The 18,732-nt window shown below is 42.4% G+C and overlaps 1 protein-coding gene across 1 annotated transcript in view; it reads left to right on the top strand.

Moving 5' to 3' along the window:
- The first annotated feature begins 521 nt into the window (after positions 1–521).
- HDGFL3 (HDGF like 3) overlaps positions 522–18,732 on the top strand; it is a 74,845-nt gene continuing 56,634 nt past the window's right edge. The window contains exon 1 of the mRNA XM_039216912.1: positions 522–723. Coding sequence (XP_039072843.1) covers positions 640–723 — 84 coding nt within the window. The 5' untranslated portion in view covers positions 522–639. The remainder of the gene's footprint in view (positions 724–18,732) is intronic.

Genomic DNA, 18,732 nt, shown 5'->3' with positions numbered 1-18,732 from the left:
GCTCCCGCCCGCCCCGCGCGGGCCTCGGTGCTGGGGGAGGACGCGCCCACCGCCCGCCCGCCCGCCCGCCCGCCGAGCAGCCGGGCTGGCGCGCTCGGTTTCTGGGCGAAAGCCGGCCGTGTACCTAGGAATTAACCGGCCGGCGCGGGAGGGGAGGGGAGCGGGAAGCGGGGCGGGGGGGATGCTGAGCGCGCGCGAGAACAATAATAAGATCGTGTTTGCGGTCGCTGCCCGAGGAGGAATTCGGAGGAGGCGCGAGGCCCGGCGCTCGCGCCGCGCCCGGGAGCCCGGGAGGGAGGCCGGCGGCGGCGGCGGCGGCGGCGGCGGCGGCATGAGGCAGGCGACGCGGCGCCTGTGAGCAGCGCGCGGCGGCGGCGGGGACCTCGGCGCGGGCGAGAGCCGAGCGGCCGGGGGCTCCCCTCCCCCGCTGCCGGGCCGTGATTTGCCGGGCCCGCTGCGCCCCCCGCCCACCCCTCGCCTCAGCCGCCGCCTCGCCGCTTCCCCTCGTCGGAGCGGCCGCTCGTCCGCCCGCCCGCTCGAGGCCCGCGGGGAGCGCGGCGCAGTCCGTCGGCCCGCGGGGGGGCGGCCTCCCGGCATCTTCGCGGCGACCAAGGACGACCGAGGGAGGAAGCGGCCGGGATGGCGCGTCCGCGGCCCCGCGAGTACAAGGCGGGCGACCTGGTCTTCGCCAAGATGAAGGGCTACCCGCACTGGCCGGCCCGGGTGAGTACGGCGGCCGCGGGCGGGCCCGCCCGCCCACCATTTTCCCCTTCATGATGGCGCGCCCGCCCCCCGGCCCCATCCGCCTCGGCCCGGCGCCCGGAGGGAGCCCGGAGGCGGCCCGGCGCCGCGAGCCGGCCGCGGCCGGGGCCGGAGGCGCGGGCGGCGCTGCGCGCGGAGGACGTGCCCGGGCCGCAGGCGAGGGCTCCGGGCCGCGCCCGCTCCGCGCGAGGGCGGCCATCCTTCCGCCCACTTTCGAAGGCGGCTCCGGCCCGGGCAGGCCCGCCGCCCGCGCCCGGGAGCCCGCGCCGCCGGGCGGCGGGCCTGGGCGGGAGGCTTCGCGGCGGGCAGGGTCCCGGGCGAACGTCGGGGCACGTAGGGGAGCGTAATGCAAATGGCTGTCGGCGGGCCGGCGGGCGCCGCGCGGCCGGGGGTCCTGGAAGCGGCAGCGGCCGCCCCGAGGCCGGCAGGAGCCGCTTGGCAGCCGATCAGCCATCCCTCGGCGCATCCGTCGCCCTCCAGACTTGTTGAGTCCGCCCTGCGCGCGATTCGGGGTGCCCCGCCGGCCCCATCATTGTCCTGGGGTACGTGCCGCCCCGCTGCCCCTCGTTCTCCCGCGCCCACCGCGGGGGGCCGGGGACTCGCCGCTTGGCACCGGCTGCTGGGTCCAGGGAGCTCCTCACGCCTTTTCACCTCCATATTTGTTTTAGGTCGGATCCCAGACCTTCTCCTTGGCCTCCCTCTACAGTCCACAATAGCTCTCTCTTTCCTATCTGGCAGGGCTGTCGCTGGGCTCTTTTCTCTAGAAAGCATCTGCGTGTAACGCACAGCATTCGAATTTTTTTTTTTTTTTTTTTTAAAGCAGGCCCTTCGGGGGAAGAGATCAACACTACCGTGTATGCTTTGTGTTTTAAAAAGAAATCGCTTTTACTTTTAATTCTGGTCCTAGTTGGCAGTTAATTGTTTGAAATAAGAAATCCAGTGGAAAGGAGGGTCAGGGCATCTTGGAGGCTTGTTGGTGCCTTTGGGAAACAGGGGTCGGTGTGGGAAATACCGGCATAAATAAGAGTGTGAGCTCTAAAATGTTGTATTACAGGAAAGTGAAGATAGCTAGATCAAGAGGGGAAGGAAAAAAAAAAAAAAAAAAAAACAACCACCCATTCACAAGAGGAAGTGACATCACGGGTGACCAGGCTGAAATTAGTGAAGTTGAAGTCATGGATGGATATAATCACTTTTTTTTTTTTTTTTTTTTAAGTTTGGCATGATTGTGAAATGGAGAGAACACTGGGCCAGGAATTGGGGGGCTAGGCATTTGGCCTTTGTGGGCTAATCATTTCAACTGTCTGAATATCCATTTCTGCAACTATAAAATGATCATTTCTAGGATTCCTTCCAATACTGACAACCTCAGATTTCACATGAGCTTCAGGTTCCATTAGGTTGTGAAAATCACTTTTCCCCACGTGGGAGCTGTATGTAGTTTGTCCTCAAAGGAGGCAAAGTTTTTCCTGGTGGGATAACTGGTTACTTTTCATACTGTTGTGCCATCCTGCTTAAAGGGGCAAGATTTGTGACTTTTCGGCCTCCTTTAGGGAATCTCTAAATATATTTATCAAGAAATTCACAGCCATAGGGTGTGTAGGTATACACACAGTCAAAAGTGAATTAAAGATTATCATCACCAGTTGATCAGTTCCTTGTAATCCACTGGCTTTCTTTAATCTTATCTTTGAAAAGTATCTTCTGAGAGTCAAAAAGAAAATACTAAATATTTAACAAGTAGCTTTCATAGCTTGGCCACCTGTAGTAATTTCAAAACAAAAAGTGCTGCAGAAGTGGCTGTAGTTAAATATCCAATTGTACATAAAATTCCTAGAAGTTGTCATTCCCAAACAAGGCAAAATGGAAAATAAAAATGAGGAAAGAAAATCTGTTGGGTTGTTAGATAAGGTAAATACAGGAAAGAAAAATCTAAGTCTTTTCACATTTAACATAAACTTAAGGAAAGAACCTAAGTCTCTTTTTTTAATTAAAAAAGGTATTATTTTATAGTGAGTGGCATGTTATCATTTCCAAGGGAAGGGAAAGGTTAGAAAAAAGATATTTGAGCCCCTATTCTGTTAGTTACTGTGCTGTACCTTTCACTATGTTCTCATTTTATTTCTACTCCAATTCTGTGAGGCATTATCCCCACTTTATACCTGGTTATAGCTTTGTAGATGATGTTATAAAACACTAACTGGAAAAAAATCCTACTTACTGAAATTCTCTCACTTGCCATGAAGGCCAGTCATGTAGGGATTAGAGTCTATATGGCCCGAAGGGATCAGACCAGGAGGGAAACTTGGGGAGACAGATGGGGGTTCAGACTGTAGGGAGGTTTCTATCAGGTGGTTGGTGCTTGGATGGAGAAGAGGTTGGGTTCTAGGCAGCCCCTCGTGAGGACTCAGGCATCTAGTAGAAGGGTCAGGTTAGATTCAGCTTTTGGCTGGGTTTCATACCCTGTGACCTTAGGCGTATTCTGTAATCTTTCTAAGTTTTAGTTCGTGAAATGGACCTAATTATCCCCTCACGGATTTAGTGAATGTAAAAGCATCAAGCAGTGGCGGTTGAATGTTCTTGCCTTTTTTTCCTTTCTGGATTTCTAGCTTGAATTTCTGGCCTATATCACTACGCTGCTTTTAATTTTCAGCTTATGAGTAGATTGATTATTTTTTCCAACATTTTACTATGAGTAATTTCAAACATACAGAAAAGTTAAAAGAATTGTACACCCTTGTATCTACCACCCAAATTCTATTAAGTAACATTTACTGTACTTGCTTTATCATATTATTCATGTACCCATGGCTCTATTTATACAGCAGTCCATCTTATTTTAATGCATTTTAAAGTAAGTTGCCGACATCAGTATAATTTACTCCTAGATACTTCAGCATGCATTATCGTTAACTAGAGGTCAATATTTTTTATAGATCCTTTTTTTTTTTTGCCTTTTTATGTAAAATTTACATAAACTGAACACACTTAAATGTACCTTTCAGCGAGCTTGACAGATGTGTACACTGGTATAGTCCAGACCTGTTCAAGATACAGTATAGTATTAGTACCCATGAAAGTTCCCTCATGTCTCTTCCCAGTTAATTGTCTTCCTCCCAGTTCAGATGTATTAACATTCAGTAGCCAGATAGCTGTTTCTAGTGGAGTATACTTTATTGTACGTGACTTAAAAATTACAAGTTCATTTGTACCCAAGGATTAACTAACTTAATATTAAAAACAGGCTAAAATGAGTCTCTGAACCCTTTTGATTGTGTAACCTATTGGTAAAAAAAAAAATTGTGTAAATTTACTTTATGTATACATGTACTTTGTACTATTATATACATTATAAAATAAAAACAAGAGAAACTAAAGGGGGTGACAAATGATATAAATAATTTACGTTTTAAAATTCTTATTAGCAAAATATTAAGAGTAATAGATTGTCTATATTTTTTAAAATATTAATTTTTAGAACATTTTTTGCCTGTTTCTTGGGAGATCTGACTAGCTAGTCACAGTTTTTATCTTCTAAAGAGATTTTCTATGACAGAACTGTCAGCTCGGCCATTTCCTTGTTTGCTTGTCCTCGTATTATTAGTATTATCTTTAGAGAACTCCTTTCAGCCACTTGTTCATTTGGCCAGAGTTCAGTTAGAAGGGAATATTCCATAACTTTGCTCAACCAGTCACTCAAATGGCAGTAAAGCATAGTAGGCCCAAGGTGAGTAAATATAACCATCCGAATAAGGACACCAGGATCAACTTATGTATTAAGTATTAGTAAAACTTAACTTTTTGGGTAGACGAATAAGAAACTAAAATAGAAGTTTGTACTATTTTCTTCTCACACCTTCCCCCACCCCCGTCATCTTGCACATTCCCCGAGGTATGAGCACTCTGCTTATGTTACCCCTGCTCTCAAATGAGGAAGTACAGACAAAACAAAACAAAAAAAGTCTCAAAACTCTTGTGTTTCAATAAAGAACTTTTTTAAATTTAAAAACTTCATAGGAGTACTCTCTGACATTGTTAATCAGAGAGTAAATTGATACGATCACTTTAGAGCGCTGGCGTGATCTACTATAAACACACGCCTGGCTTGTAATTTAGCAGTCTGGTCTAGGCATGTATCCAGGAGAAGTGAGTGTGTATGTCCACAAAAGACTTGTACAAGAATGCTCACACATGGCAGCTTTATCCGTAAGAGCGGAAGATCAAAAACAACCTGAATGTCCATCAACAGGAGAACGGACCGGCAGAGTTCTAGTATATTCGTGCAGTGGAGTACTACTCAGCAGTAAAAAGGAGCACACTACTGATGCCCACAAAAATATGGATGTATTTCAGAATTTTGAGGCTGAGTGAAGAAAGCCAACACAGGAGAGTACATTCTGTCTGTATCATTGCAGACAGAAACGGACAGAATTGATCAATGGTGCTCAGTTCATGGTCGGTGGAGGAGGAAGCCCCGAAGGTGTTCTGTATCTTAATCTGGTTGCTGGGTACCCGGAAGTGTGCATAAGTAAACATTCATCAAGCCGTCCACTTAAGATTTGTGCACCGTACTCTATATGTTATACCTCAGTTTAAAAATGCATACTTTGTATGAAATGGGAGGAAAGAGTCTAATACTCCAAACTTATTCATGGATTGAATTTCACCATTCGTGGCTTTCAGTGAGGTGTTTTTCCTTTAAGACTTCAGTGCTACCAATTTGCATCTTCCCATTCCCTTTGGACTATTTTACAAACTTCATTTACTGCTTCACAGCTTTCTCTTTACGTTTTTTAGTTCTGATTTCTGCCTGTCTTTTGTTTAACTGTATTAGAGTCTATTCCTTTCATACTAAATCATTGCTCCTCATATTTTTGATCTAGCTCTCAACCTCTCACTTGATAAAACCTAAGGGTACAGCATTTGATTTACATTGTATGACAATTGAAGAGCTAAATGCTTAGTGAGCTTTTATTGAGCACCTACTGTATGTAAGATACTGTGCTAGGTGTAGTTTTTCATTTTTCTGCCAACAGATAAAATTTGTAGCAACTTAAAAATATTATAATTTAATAATTAGTGTTTTCATACCTTGTATTAATATTAATACATTAATATTACCTTGTATTATTATAAACACTGAGAATTCTTACCTTGTATTAATATAAACACTGATTGAGAATTCTTAGTTTCAGATCTGTAGCACTTCAATTTTTTATTTTTCTTAATGTTTATTTATTTTTGAGACAGAGAGAGACAGAGCACGAGCTGGAAAGGGGCAGAGAGAGAGGGAGACACAGAATCTGAAACAGGCTCCAGGCTCTGAGCTGTCAGCACAGATGCGGGGCTCGAACCCACAGGTCATGACCTAAGCCGACATCGGAAACTTAACCGACTGGGCCACCCAGGTGCCCCAGCACTTCAATTTTTTTGTCTTTGACAATAAACTATGAAACTTTATTTCTGGAGACCAGGCTTCGTAATTTCAGGGAATTGCTTGGGACTTAAACTTTTTTTTATTCTCCACATAAAGCAAGATGTTTATAATTTCCATTTCTTTGGCATGAGTCCAAAGTTGTGTCATTCCTCAGGTAGAGTGACACAGATTCAGTCACCCTCTCCCCAGGGACTGTTTTCATGTTGCAAGGACCTGGCAAATTGTCTCTTTCTTCTACTTCACTCTGGGAGCAAACTCTCAGTACCAACATGCACATTTTCTGTGGCTCCCATGTCACCCAGACGAATCTGTATTTCTGGCACATCCCCTTTGGATGCTCTAATGACTGTTGTGTTCCCTGTGATGTGGAAAGTATTAATTCTCTGAAGTCAGGCTTCTATATGAGATTGGGTTTGATTCTTTTGGAAAAGGATTGATGGTTTAAAATTATATGTGACTATTGAAAATGTCTATTAGCATAAGAAAAACATTGTCAGCTTGTAAATATGGTAAACATAGTTGGGGAAGAGCCCAAATGCTCCTATTTATTGGGAAAAGTTATCTTCTATTGCAGAAGATTGTCCAGATATTCAATCAGAAGCTGGTCTACTTAATAGTTATTAGTCCATTGCAAAAAAAAAGGCTTTTTATCATTTAGAGCCGTGCTACCGGAAGTATGGTCTAAACAAGATAAGTGACAGTGACAAGGTAGGTGCAGAAATTGAGAGTAAGAGTTCAGAAACTTTTTTTTCAAGTTTATTTTGTTTTCACAGAGAAAGAGTGCAAGGGAGAAGGGGCAGAGAGAGGGAGAGACAATCCCAAGCAGGCCCCGTGCTCAAAGCCTATCATGGGACTTGAACTCACAAACTGTGAGATCATGATCTGAGCTGAGATCAAGAGTCGGACACTTAACTGACTGAGCCACCCAGGCACCCCTAGAAACTTTTTAAAGCAATCTGATAGAGTAGCTTTATTTACTTTATTTATTATAGTTAGTGAATCTAATTTTATTTTTTTAAGTTTATTTATTTATTTTGAGAGAGAGAGAGCACGTATGAACGGGGCGGGGGGGGAGGGGGAGAGAGAATCCCAAGCAGGCTCCACACTGTCAGCTCAGAGGTCGACACAGGACTTAAACCTACCAACTGTGAGATCATGACCTGAGCTGAAACCAAGAGTTGGATGCTTACCTGACTGAACCACCCGGGTACCCCTTGTGAATCTTCTTTTTAAAATGAGGCTTGTATTTTATATGCCTTTAATTTTATTTTTCTAATAATTCATCTTTCATGTATTTTAAAAAATAAAAATACATTTGTAACAAATTAGAAATTAAAAAACAAAAAAAAAAAACTTTTTTACCACAAATAGAGTACTGACTATGGAGGACCCTCAAAGGTCAGGAGTGTTCCTTGCATCTAAATCTATCTGCTCATACTGTAAACTGTTTTTTTAAAGATTTTATTTGAGGTAATCTCTACACCCAACAAGGCACTTGAACTTACAACCCTAAAATCAAGAGTCACATACCCCTGACTGACCCAGCCAGGCACCCCTGCTTAGACTATAAACTATTTAACCTATCTTTAACTATTTAAAGGAGAGAATGGATTAACCTTTATGTTATAAATATCTCATCTCTGTAAAAAATTTTTACTACATAAGTAATAATGTTCATTGTAGAAAGATTAATGTCCCTCTACCTAGTTAGAAGCATCATGAATATGCACCTACATGTGTAAGTACATAATTTTTATAATATATACAGGTTTGCAGCCTTTTATCCCCACTTACACAATATATCCTAGATGCCTTTATGCCTTTCAGCAGCAGTGAATATATTTCTGTAACATTATTTGTAATAGTCATCTGGTAATTTATGGTGTGGACCTATTTGTTATAAATTATAACCATATTCACCATATAACCATATATAACTTACTATTAGAAGACATTTACGTTATTTCCAGTTTTATACTGTAAAATAATACTCTGAGAAACACGCTTATAGCTAAATCATTAGTTACTTCCTCAGGACAAGTATCTGGGAATTATATTTCTCAGTCAAAGGGCACGTGCATGTTTTAAAACTTTGGATTTTTATTGTCACATTGCCCTCCAGAAAAGTTTTAACCATCTTAGCCAGTAGCAGAATAAGATAATACCTGTTTTCTCACATATTCATTAAAAGGAGATGATTAAAAATTTTTAAATGTTTGTCAACTTAATAAATACAGATATTTAATATAATTAATTTTCTTGTTTACAACTTGGGCAGAATATATATGTCTTGATTACAAGTTAGGATGAATATATGATAATACTACTGGAAGGTAGATATTCCCATAAGAGAACCAAGACTTAAGAAATCCACCTAAGGTTACACACTGAGTAAAGTGTGTTAATCCCGGACCATTAAGAATGCCATAGGAACATATGAAATGTGATAACAGGGTCGCCGGGGTGGCTCATTCCGTTAAGTGTCTGGCCCTTGGTTGGGCTTAGGTCATGGTCCCAGTGTCCTGGGATCCAGCCCCGCTTCGGGCTCCGTGCTGACAACACAGAGCCTGCTTGGGATTCTCTTGTGTTCCTTCTCCCTCTGCCCCTCCTGCACATGCTCTCCTCTGAAAATAAATAAAAATAAACTTTAAAGAAATGTGATAATAGATGAGGTGAAGAGACTGAAGAAGCATTTGGCAGTGGGTAAGAAGACTGTACATATATTACATATACACACATATATGCATATGTGCTTATGTTACATATGCATATATACACATACATGTATATACGTACACATACGTGTATACATACACATATATATGTATGAATGTGTATTATAAGCTACTGGGAGGCCAGCACTCTCAAGTCCGAGAACATTTATTGTGACATTTATTATTTTTCTCTGGTCTGTATCTCTTTGAAAGCCCTTTGACACAAGGCAGTATAAAAGTAAATAAGATATCAGTTATGCATTTAAAAAAAGCAGAACCCCTTAAAATCAATTCTAAATGAATAGCATAGTGTTGACTTAAGTTTTAGGTTCTAAAACCTTTATGTGTGAGAGAACACATAGACTTTGAAAACCAGGTGGTGGTCATATATGATTATAACAAGATTTCTTATGATGTTGGGAAGAACAATGAGACCAGGAGTTAAAAGGCATGTAGTTCATTCCACCACTGTTGCTTTGTCAGGTTTGGGCATCTTTTATTACAGCCTCTTGATAAATTAGGGAGGATGATACTTCTTAGTTTCTTTTCCTTTTTTCCTTGGAATCAAATGTTGAAATGTACATGAAATAAGTGTTAGCTAATTAAGGATCATACCCCTCCTTCAGATGCCTGAGTGTGATGGGCCATTTCTAGAGGTTCCAGGTAGCTTCAGTATTGGGGGGTACACTAAATTAGGCTATGTTGGCATACAAAAAAGGCTTATGAATAAATTACTCAATCCACTTGATCCCTGAGACTCGAGCTCTTGGCGGATTCTCTAAGTCTGATTATAGTCTGTTAGGCCACCCAGAAGTGCAGGTTATCTGGTTTTCAGAGTCCATGGTAGCAAAAAAGTTGCCTCCATGAGGACTGGAAAATTCTTTTTTTTCCCCATTTTCTTTTTTTTTTTTCATAAATAGTTTAATGTCAAGTTGCTTTCCATATAACACCCACTGCTCATCCCCACAAGTGCCCTCCTTCATGCCCCCCACCCCCATCAGCCCTCAGTTTGTTTTCAGCATTCAAGAGTCTCTCATGGTTTGCCTCCCTCCCTCCCTCTCCCCAACTTTTTTCCCCTTCTTCTCCCCCATGGTCCTCCGTTAAGTTTCTCCTAATCCACCTATACGTGCAAACATATGGTATCTGTCCTTCTCTGCCTTACTCCGCTCAGCATAACACCCTCAAGTTCCATCCACGTTGCTACACATGGCCAGATTTCATTCTTTCTCATTGCCATGTAGTATTCCATGGTATAAATATACCACATCTTCTTGATCCATTCATCCGTTGATGGACACTTAGGCTCTTTCCATAATTTGGCTATTGTTGAGAGTGCTGCTATGAACATTGGGGTACATGTGCCCCTGTGCATCAGCACTCCTGTATCCCTTGGGTAAATTCCTAGCAGTGCTATTGCTGGGTCATAGGGGAGTTCTGTTGTTAATGTTTTGAGGAATCTCCACTGTTTTCCAGAGGGGTTGCACCAGCTTACATTCCCACCAACAGTGTAGGAGGGTGCCCGTTTCTTCACATCCTCGCCGGCATCTAGAGTCCTCTGATAAGCTCATTTTAGCCACTGTGACTGGCATGAGGTGGTATCTCAGTGTGGTTTTGATTTGTATTTCCCTGATGATGAGGGACACTGAGCATTGTTTCATGTGTCTGTTGGCCATCTGGATGGAGGACTGGAAAATTCTTGATAGCATAGCATTAACTTGAAGGTTTTTATTGTAAAATATACTGAAGATGAGAGCTGTTAAAAGTGCTGGGTAGGTTAGGTTCAAAGGTGGTAACCAATATAAAAATGAGTTTCACAGAAGATTCAAACATTTTTGTGTAGGAAGAAATGTCAAAAATAAACTCATGGCTTTAGATCTCTTTCCTTTTTCTTTGTCACTGAAGTAGAACTTTTGTGTTAAGGGCATCTTTAACTTTGGAGGAAATGCATATTCACAGGAGCAGTATGACAGATTCTTGGAAATTAGCATATGTTGAGTGAATTGAAAGTTAATTCCCTCTAGACCACTGTTTGACTTTCAAAATGAGACCAACTATTTTCAAACAAGGCATATAACTGTTCTTATTTCCTTCACTGAAATAATATGTGAGGATTAAGTCAATAATTTTGAAAATATTTAGATCTCGGAAGTGAGTCATTGTCGCTGATTGATTCTGATGCAGTCTAGTCTGGTGGCTTTCAGCCCCACCTTTTTTTTTTTTTTTTTTAATTATAGCCCATAGTAAGAAATAAATACTAATTTCGTACATCCATGTATATACACACACACACACCAGAAAATGTTTTCACCAAATCATACTATATGTGACGCATTCTGATATTTTTATATTTTTATTTTGTGTAAAATCAGATTGCAAACCACAAAATCACTTTCACTACCTACAGTTCGAAAAGCACTGATCTGATCTGTTAGGCCAAAGGGAAATTGATCTGTGTGAGTTTTGTATGTGTGTATATATGACAGTAGTTGGATTTTGGAGATGAATTAGCAGTCCTGAGCTTTTTATTCTGCTGTAGCCGTCTTCCCTCAAAATCACATGAACATAAGAAATGGAAGTTATATTATTTTAGGTATTTAGCCATCCAGGCCAGTTTTCCATTGATCTCAGAAGGTTTGGTACATAGATACAGTATTTCTACTCTCATCTTCCTTCTAATCTTTGAACTGCACATGGATCTACAAATTCGTTGAAGCTAATTATAGCTTCATATATATGCCTTCTTAAGGATATTAAGCTTCATGTATTTCTTAATTATCCGGGTACATGCAGTGTTTGACTACATAGTGTTCCCTGGATGATATATTAAGGCTCTGGGGTCTCTCGAGGTTGTAAGGCCAGGCTGGAGATATCAGGCTGTCCAGGACTGAGGATGAGGGGCTTTTGTTAGGTCCAGAAGGCTTGTTCTTGGAGCGGTTTGTGGTACCTTCTGAAGTGGGTGTAAAGTCATGGGACTAACACATTTCTAATGGTTCTATATTTCCTTTTTAAAAATTGATTTAAATGTTTATTTTTGAGAGAGACAGAGCTCAAGCTGGGGAGGGGCAGAGAGAGACACAGAATCTAAAGCAGGCTCCAGGCTCTGAACTGTCAGCACAGAAGCCGACATGGGGTTCAAACCCACAAACCATGAGATCATGACCCGAGCCAAAGTTAGGCGCTTAACCTACTGAGCCTCCCCAGACGCCCCTGTATTTCCTTTTTAAATCACTTTGTCTAATCAGAAAGAGACTTCTTGCCATTACTAGATACAGCAGCCTCAGTAGAGAGAACCTAGTATTGATGATAGTAAAGCATTTGTCACTTTCTGTAAAAGATACCTTTCTGAAAAGCTAGGATAAGCAGTTTTAGATCTCACATCTGGCGGATTGAGTCATGCAAAGTACGTACACTTCTGTTGGCAAAGAGCCCCACTGTACTAAATGGAAGTTGTCTGGGAACAGAAAGGACACTATCAGGTTAATCTCTATGCTGTGCCAGTTATTCAGGAGCCCTGGCTGTTGTCCAGCTCGGTCCTCTGTCGCCGCTGTGGTCTGCTGGCCCTACCTTGCGGGAGGCCCGGTGGGAGGGAAAGACCGAGCCTTGGCTACAATTATGAAGTATGATGGTTTCCACCGTTTGTGTTTAATAAGCTCCTTGTCTGAGGCAACGATTTATTTGACTACAAGGGATCAGGTGACCCTGAACAAATGTGTCCCTTGTTTTTCTGTTGTCCCAAGAGCAAATTACAGAAGTAGAGCAGCTGACCGGGAGCGGGCAGTTGGAGAAGTTTGCTGAAGTGAAATGGAGGTGATGGTGACAAAAGACTCCTCCTTTGTCCACTAAAAGTGTTTCTCATTCAGCATTACTGGAAACTCTGGAAGCCTTTGACCTCTCCATTTTCGCTTGGTCTATCCACTGCCTCTGGGCTGCACTCGCTTCTCATCCACATCGAACTCACATGATCACCTGAACTGCTCTCCCCCTGGTGTCCTTTGTCACTTTGATACATTCATCCTAAAACCTTTCTGCTCGTGTGCCCCTTCTGCCCTGGCAAGTGGTCTCCTGCAGCCCGCTGGCTGGAATCTCAAGGGCGTGCAGCCCGGGCCTGCCCCTCGGTGCTTTCATCTGGGCCCCCAGTGCTGCTCACAGTCCCGCGCGTTGGTGACGAGACACTTCCAGTATCCTCTCCCGGCTCAGATCCTGGCCCCTCATTTTCAGCAAATCCTCTCACTGTCAGATTTCACATGTTTGTTTTCAAGGTGAAGTACAAGAGCAAGAGCTTTGTGGGCAGAGAAAGCCACGTCTGCTGTTGCCTCTGGCCCTCAGCAGATGAGTAACCTTGGGTAGGTTACCCAATCTCTTTGGCCTCGGTGGACTCATCTGTAAAATGGGCACAATAACAACTTTGTAGAATCATTTCACGGATTTTGAACATAAACAGCCTGGAGTTTAACATGATTAAAAAATGTTTGTTTCCTTCCCCTTCCCCTCTTCCCGGTCCTGTTTACTGAGACCCTCCTCTTGCTTGACCCCACCCTTTTCCTTCTTTCACTCAACATTCAGTATATATTTTTTGAATGTTTGCTATACCCTAGCTGCTCTAACAGGTGCTAGGGGTGGAGACATGACCTAAACAGCCTTCTCCCCTTGACGAGCTCTTTCTCATCAGACCAGAAATGATCCTCTCTCCCATTGTTTAGATATTGCTTCCTCTACTTTCCTTGGTAGCCAGGCTTCTTAGAGAACTGACCTCACTGTTGTTCTCACCCCCTCCCAAAGGCCTCCATGATGTGCCAATCCAGAGAGCACGTCCATCCTTACTTACTTTGTCTCTGTGGAATTTAATACTGCCTTTAAAAATCTCTCTTCCTTTGGCTTCCCACATGCACTGCTTTCCTTGAAAGGTTCTTCTACTTCTCTGTGCCTCTGCAGGATCTTTTTTGTCTTCAAGCCACCATTCTTCAGAATACTGTCTTCTAGACCTCTGTTTCAGGCCCAGACTCAAATCCACACATCCGTTTTCTAACAGCTCCATCTAGCCTTTCTCGGGTACCACAAATTCGTACTCGGAACTAATCCAGTCACCCCTCCCCACCTGAGTATTCATATTTTTTTTCTTGTAATGTTTATTTAATTTTGAGGAAGGGGGCAGGGGGAAAGAGAGAGAGTGGAAAAAAAAACACGAGCAGAGGAGGGGCTGAGAGAGGGGGACAGAGGATCTGAAGCCCACTCTGCACTGACAGCACAGAGCCCGATGTGGGCCTCAAACTCATCAACCGTGAGATCATGACCTGAGCCAAAGTCAGAGGCTCAACCAACTGAGCCACCCAGGTGCCCTTGAAGTATTCCTATTTTAGTTAAAGATTACTGTCCAGCCAGTCACCCCCAAAAATGAAGACCTCAGGTTATCCCAGGTGCTCTTTTTTCTTTATTTCCCACATCTTACTTGGTTACCTGATGACATTAAGATGGGTCAAGGTTCGCGTAGAGAAAAGTGGTGTGAAATTCGACTCATCACACAGCCCACGGCAAAGTAGGGGTGCTGTATGCATAAGAGCCTGAGACATAGTCGTGTTGTAAACAGGATGTAATTTCAGCTAAACAATAGGACACTAAATGAATATTATTAATTTGGATTTTATTGATGTCATTTTATTTCTACTTGATATATAAATTAATCTTGGTTTTATGGTATATGGTTATGAGTATAAATGTTATCTTTGTGAATGTTTCACAACATTATCATAAAATTTTATGAGAGTCTGCAGGATTTTGTTCCCTTTAAAAATAATTATAGTTGACCCTTGAACAACAAGGGGGCAGGGATTAGGGGCCCCAACCCCCATGGTCAAAAATCCAAGTATAACTTTTTTTAAGTTTATTTAGAGAGAGAGAGAGAGAGAAGGAGAGAGAATCCCAAGCAGCCTTTGCGCTGTCAGCGCGGAGCCCCACATGGGTCTTAAACCCACAAACCATGAGACTGTGACCTGAGCCGAAACCTGGAGTCAGACACTCAACCGACTCAGCCACCCAGGCCCCCCCAGGTATAACTTTTGACTTCCCAAAACCTAACTACAAGTAGCCTGCTGTTGTCCACAAGCCTTATGAATAACATAAATAGTTGATTAACATGTATATATGTTTATTCCTGCAATAAAGTAAACTAGAGAAAAACTATTGCTAGGAAAATCATATGGAAGAGAAAAATATATTTACAGTACTATATTTTTTTTTTTTAATTCAGGTATATGTGGACCCATGCAGTTCAAACTTAAGATGCCATAGGTTAAGGGGCCTCAACAAACTGGAAGAATTCTTGACAATGGAGGATCTAGAAATAAAGACATGTAAGGAGATAATAAGAGATGTGAATGTTTTGTAAAAAGAAGGAAAGATGTACATCTTGGTAGTGATTTTCAAATACTTAAGGAACTCCTATGAAAGAAGAAATAAGGAGTCTAGGACAGCAGAAAGAGCATACTCTGGCGCCAAGGAGGTTGGGGTTCAAATGAGGCTCTGCCACTTAACTAACTGGATCTTGGGGCAGTTACCTAATCTCTCTTAGCCTCTTTCTTCTTCTCTAACGTGGAATTGGTATGACCTACCCCACAAGGTTGTTGAGAGAACTTATTTAAAAGTACCTAACACATGGTTGAAGCTAAACAAATACCAGTTTCTTCTTTCTTCTGATAGTTTTTAAAACTAGAATTAGGGGACAGAATTTTTTTTAAAGATAATTTATTGTCATGTGGGCTAACATACAGTGTATACAATGTAGTCTTGGCTTCAGGAGTAGTTTCGCATGATTCATCACTTACGTACAATGCCCATCTCCTGTTTTCCCCGCCCCCCCCCAAACCCCCCACCCCCATCAGTCCTCAGTTCTCTGTATTTAAGAGTCTCTTATGGTTTCCCTCCCTCTCTATTTGTAACTTATTTTTCCTTCCCTTCCTCTATGGCCTTCTGTTAAGTTTCTTGAATTCCACATATGAGTGAGAACATATGATATCTTTCTCTGACTGGCTTATTTCTTTCTTTTTTTTTTTTTTTTAATATTTTTATTTCTAGGAGAGAGAGAGACAGACAGACAGACAGACAGCATGAGCAGGGGAGGGTCAGAGAGAGAGGAAGACACAGACTCCGAAATAGGCTCCAGGCTCTGAGCTGGCAGTCAGCACAGAGCCTGACGCCGGGCTCAAACCCACGAACCGCGAGATTATGACCTAAGCGAAAGTTGGATGCTTAACCGACTAAGCCACCCAGGCGCCCCTCTGACTGGCTTATTTCACTTAGCATAATACCCTCCAGTTGCATCCACGTTGTTGTAAATGGCAAGATTTCATTCTTTTTCATCGCTGAGTAGTTTTCCATTGTATACATACACCACATCTTTATCCATTCATCAACTGATGGACATTTGGGCTCGTTCCATACTTTGGCTGTTGTTGAGAGTGCTGCTATGAACGTTGGGGTACCTGTGTCCCTATGCATCAGCACTCCTGTATCCTTTGGATAACTTCCTAGCAGTGCTATTGCTGGGTCATAGGGTAATTCTATTTTTAACTTTTTGAGGAACCTCCACATTGTTTTCCAGAGTGGCTGCACCAGTTTGCATTCCCAGCAACAGTTCAAGAGGGTAAGGGACAGAAATGTTGATACTCCCTCTTTACATGTGAAAAAACTTTTTGAAGTTCAGAAAGGTTTTAAGTATCTTCTCAAAGATTGCCCAGTTACAGTAAATGATAAACCTGATACCTGGCTCCAGAGCCTACATTCTATATTCATTCAGTATTCTGTATTCATTCCAGTACATTTTGTGGTTTAACTCTGGTGACGCATGTTTGCTCATCCATTCATTGGACGGCTATTTATCGGATGTATACTCTACTCCACGCGGAGTTTATAGTACAGAAGGCGACAGCCCTGTTGAAGGGGATAGGTAGGGGGCGCTAGCAGTGTACAGAGCAAGCGGGGTCTTGCTGTGTTGTATGGTGTTCAGGGAAAGCCTCTCTTACAAGATGGCGTTCAAACACAGATCTGAAGGAGGAGAGGGTGTCCTGTGGATATCATGGGCAAAGCATTTTGGGCAGAGAAGAGCAAGTTTCTCATAAGTTATCTTTTTTATTAAGAATAAGCATTCTTAACCATTTCACTTAGTTGTTTTTCTAGATTGACTTTAGGAATACCTTGAGTTTCAAGAGAAATCTCAATGGAATTTTAGTTTGAAGTGAATTAAATTGTAAATTAATACGAGGAGAAGTGACGCTTTTACCAATATTGAAACATTCCAGCCAAAACGTGGTATGTTTCTATTTATTTTTCTGTCTCAGTAGAATTTTGAGGTTTTCTTCCTAAAGGATCCACACTTAAGAAAAAATAAAGTTACTGGGTGTCATTTCATGTTGCTGATGCTTTTATAAATTGAATTTTAGTAGCTCAGAATAAAAACCTTGGCGTCATCCTTGACTTCGCAGTGTTTCTTACTCCCCATGTCTAGTGTGCTGGCAAATCCTGTCCATTCCAACTTCAAAGCAGATTGCAGACCCTTCCGCCGCCACCGCCCTTGTCTAGACCGCTCTTGTCTCTTAACTACTGTTTTAGTAGATTCCTAGCTGCTTGCCCTCTCCACTCCTGCCCTCGGAAAGTCTGTTCTCAGCGGTGTGGACACCATCTTCCCTTTAACATAGCGTCTAGACCATCCTCTTCCCTCCCTGTTCCTTACACCCGGGTCAGACCTCTGGGGCTCTGCGCTGGCTCTGCCTGCCACCCCCCACCCCCCTGCCACTGGGCATCGCCCCCACCTCCTCCAGTCTGTTCGGGCCTCACTTTTCCAATGAGAGCTTTTAAACCATCCTGTTGACAATTACAGCCCTGTCCCTGACTCTCGATTTGTACAGCTCTTTTTTCACATTGTTTCATACTAAATAATTCACTTGTTTATTAGAGTTATTTGCTGTTTTATTTTCCCCCTTGAGGGCAGGGATTTTTGCCCCTTGTTTCTTGGTTTATCCTTAACACTTAGAACACGGACTGGCTCACAAAAACCCTTCAGTAAGTATTTGTTGAAGGACTGAATTGTCTTTTTCTTTTATATTTTCAGATCTGGTCTCTGGTGACACATGCCAAAGCTTTTTATTTTTACTTATTTGTCATCCTGCTATACTTTAATTCTGTTTTTCTGGTGATATACTTTTTCTTAAATCATATGCAAATAATGATTCTTTTGGCTTTTCAGTTTCAGTATTTGTTTGTTGGAAAGTGGGATGGGAATTATCTTAATATATTAACTAGAACTTCCAGAACAGTGTTAAGCACTGGAGATAATTAACATCCTTGCCTTCTTCCTGATTTTTAGGAATATATCTTGTTTTATTACCCTGTACGGTTTTGGCTATTTTCAGATAGTCTTTATCATGTTGAAATATTCTTTTATTCTTGTTTTTCTAATAATTCTTATTAAGAAGTTAAATTTCAAGGTGCCTGAGTGGTGTTAAGCCTCCAGCTCTTGATTTCGACTCAGGTCATGATCTCACAGTTTATGAGTTCGAGCCCTGGGTCAGGCTCAGTGCTGATAGGATAGAGCCTGCTTGGGATTCTCTCTCTCTTTCTCTCTCTCTCTCTCTCTCTATCAAAATAAATAAACATTTTTTAAAAAAGTTAAATTTTTGTCAACTGTCTTTTTACCATCCATTGTAATAATCATTTAAGTTTTTTAGTTTTTGTATTAATTATATAAGTAGATGTTAAATATTAAATTGTACTTGCATATTTGGAATATACCTTACTTTGTCTCAGTATAAATGTATGTGTGTGTGTGTT

This window comes from Hyaena hyaena, unplaced genomic scaffold (genome assembly GCF_003009895.1).
Source record: "Hyaena hyaena isolate Hyena2069 unplaced genomic scaffold, ASM300989v1 scaffold_13, whole genome shotgun sequence".
NCBI classification, from domain to species: Eukaryota; Metazoa; Chordata; class Mammalia; order Carnivora; family Hyaenidae; genus Hyaena; species Hyaena hyaena.
This window is presented reverse-complemented; position numbering and strand designations above follow the sequence as displayed.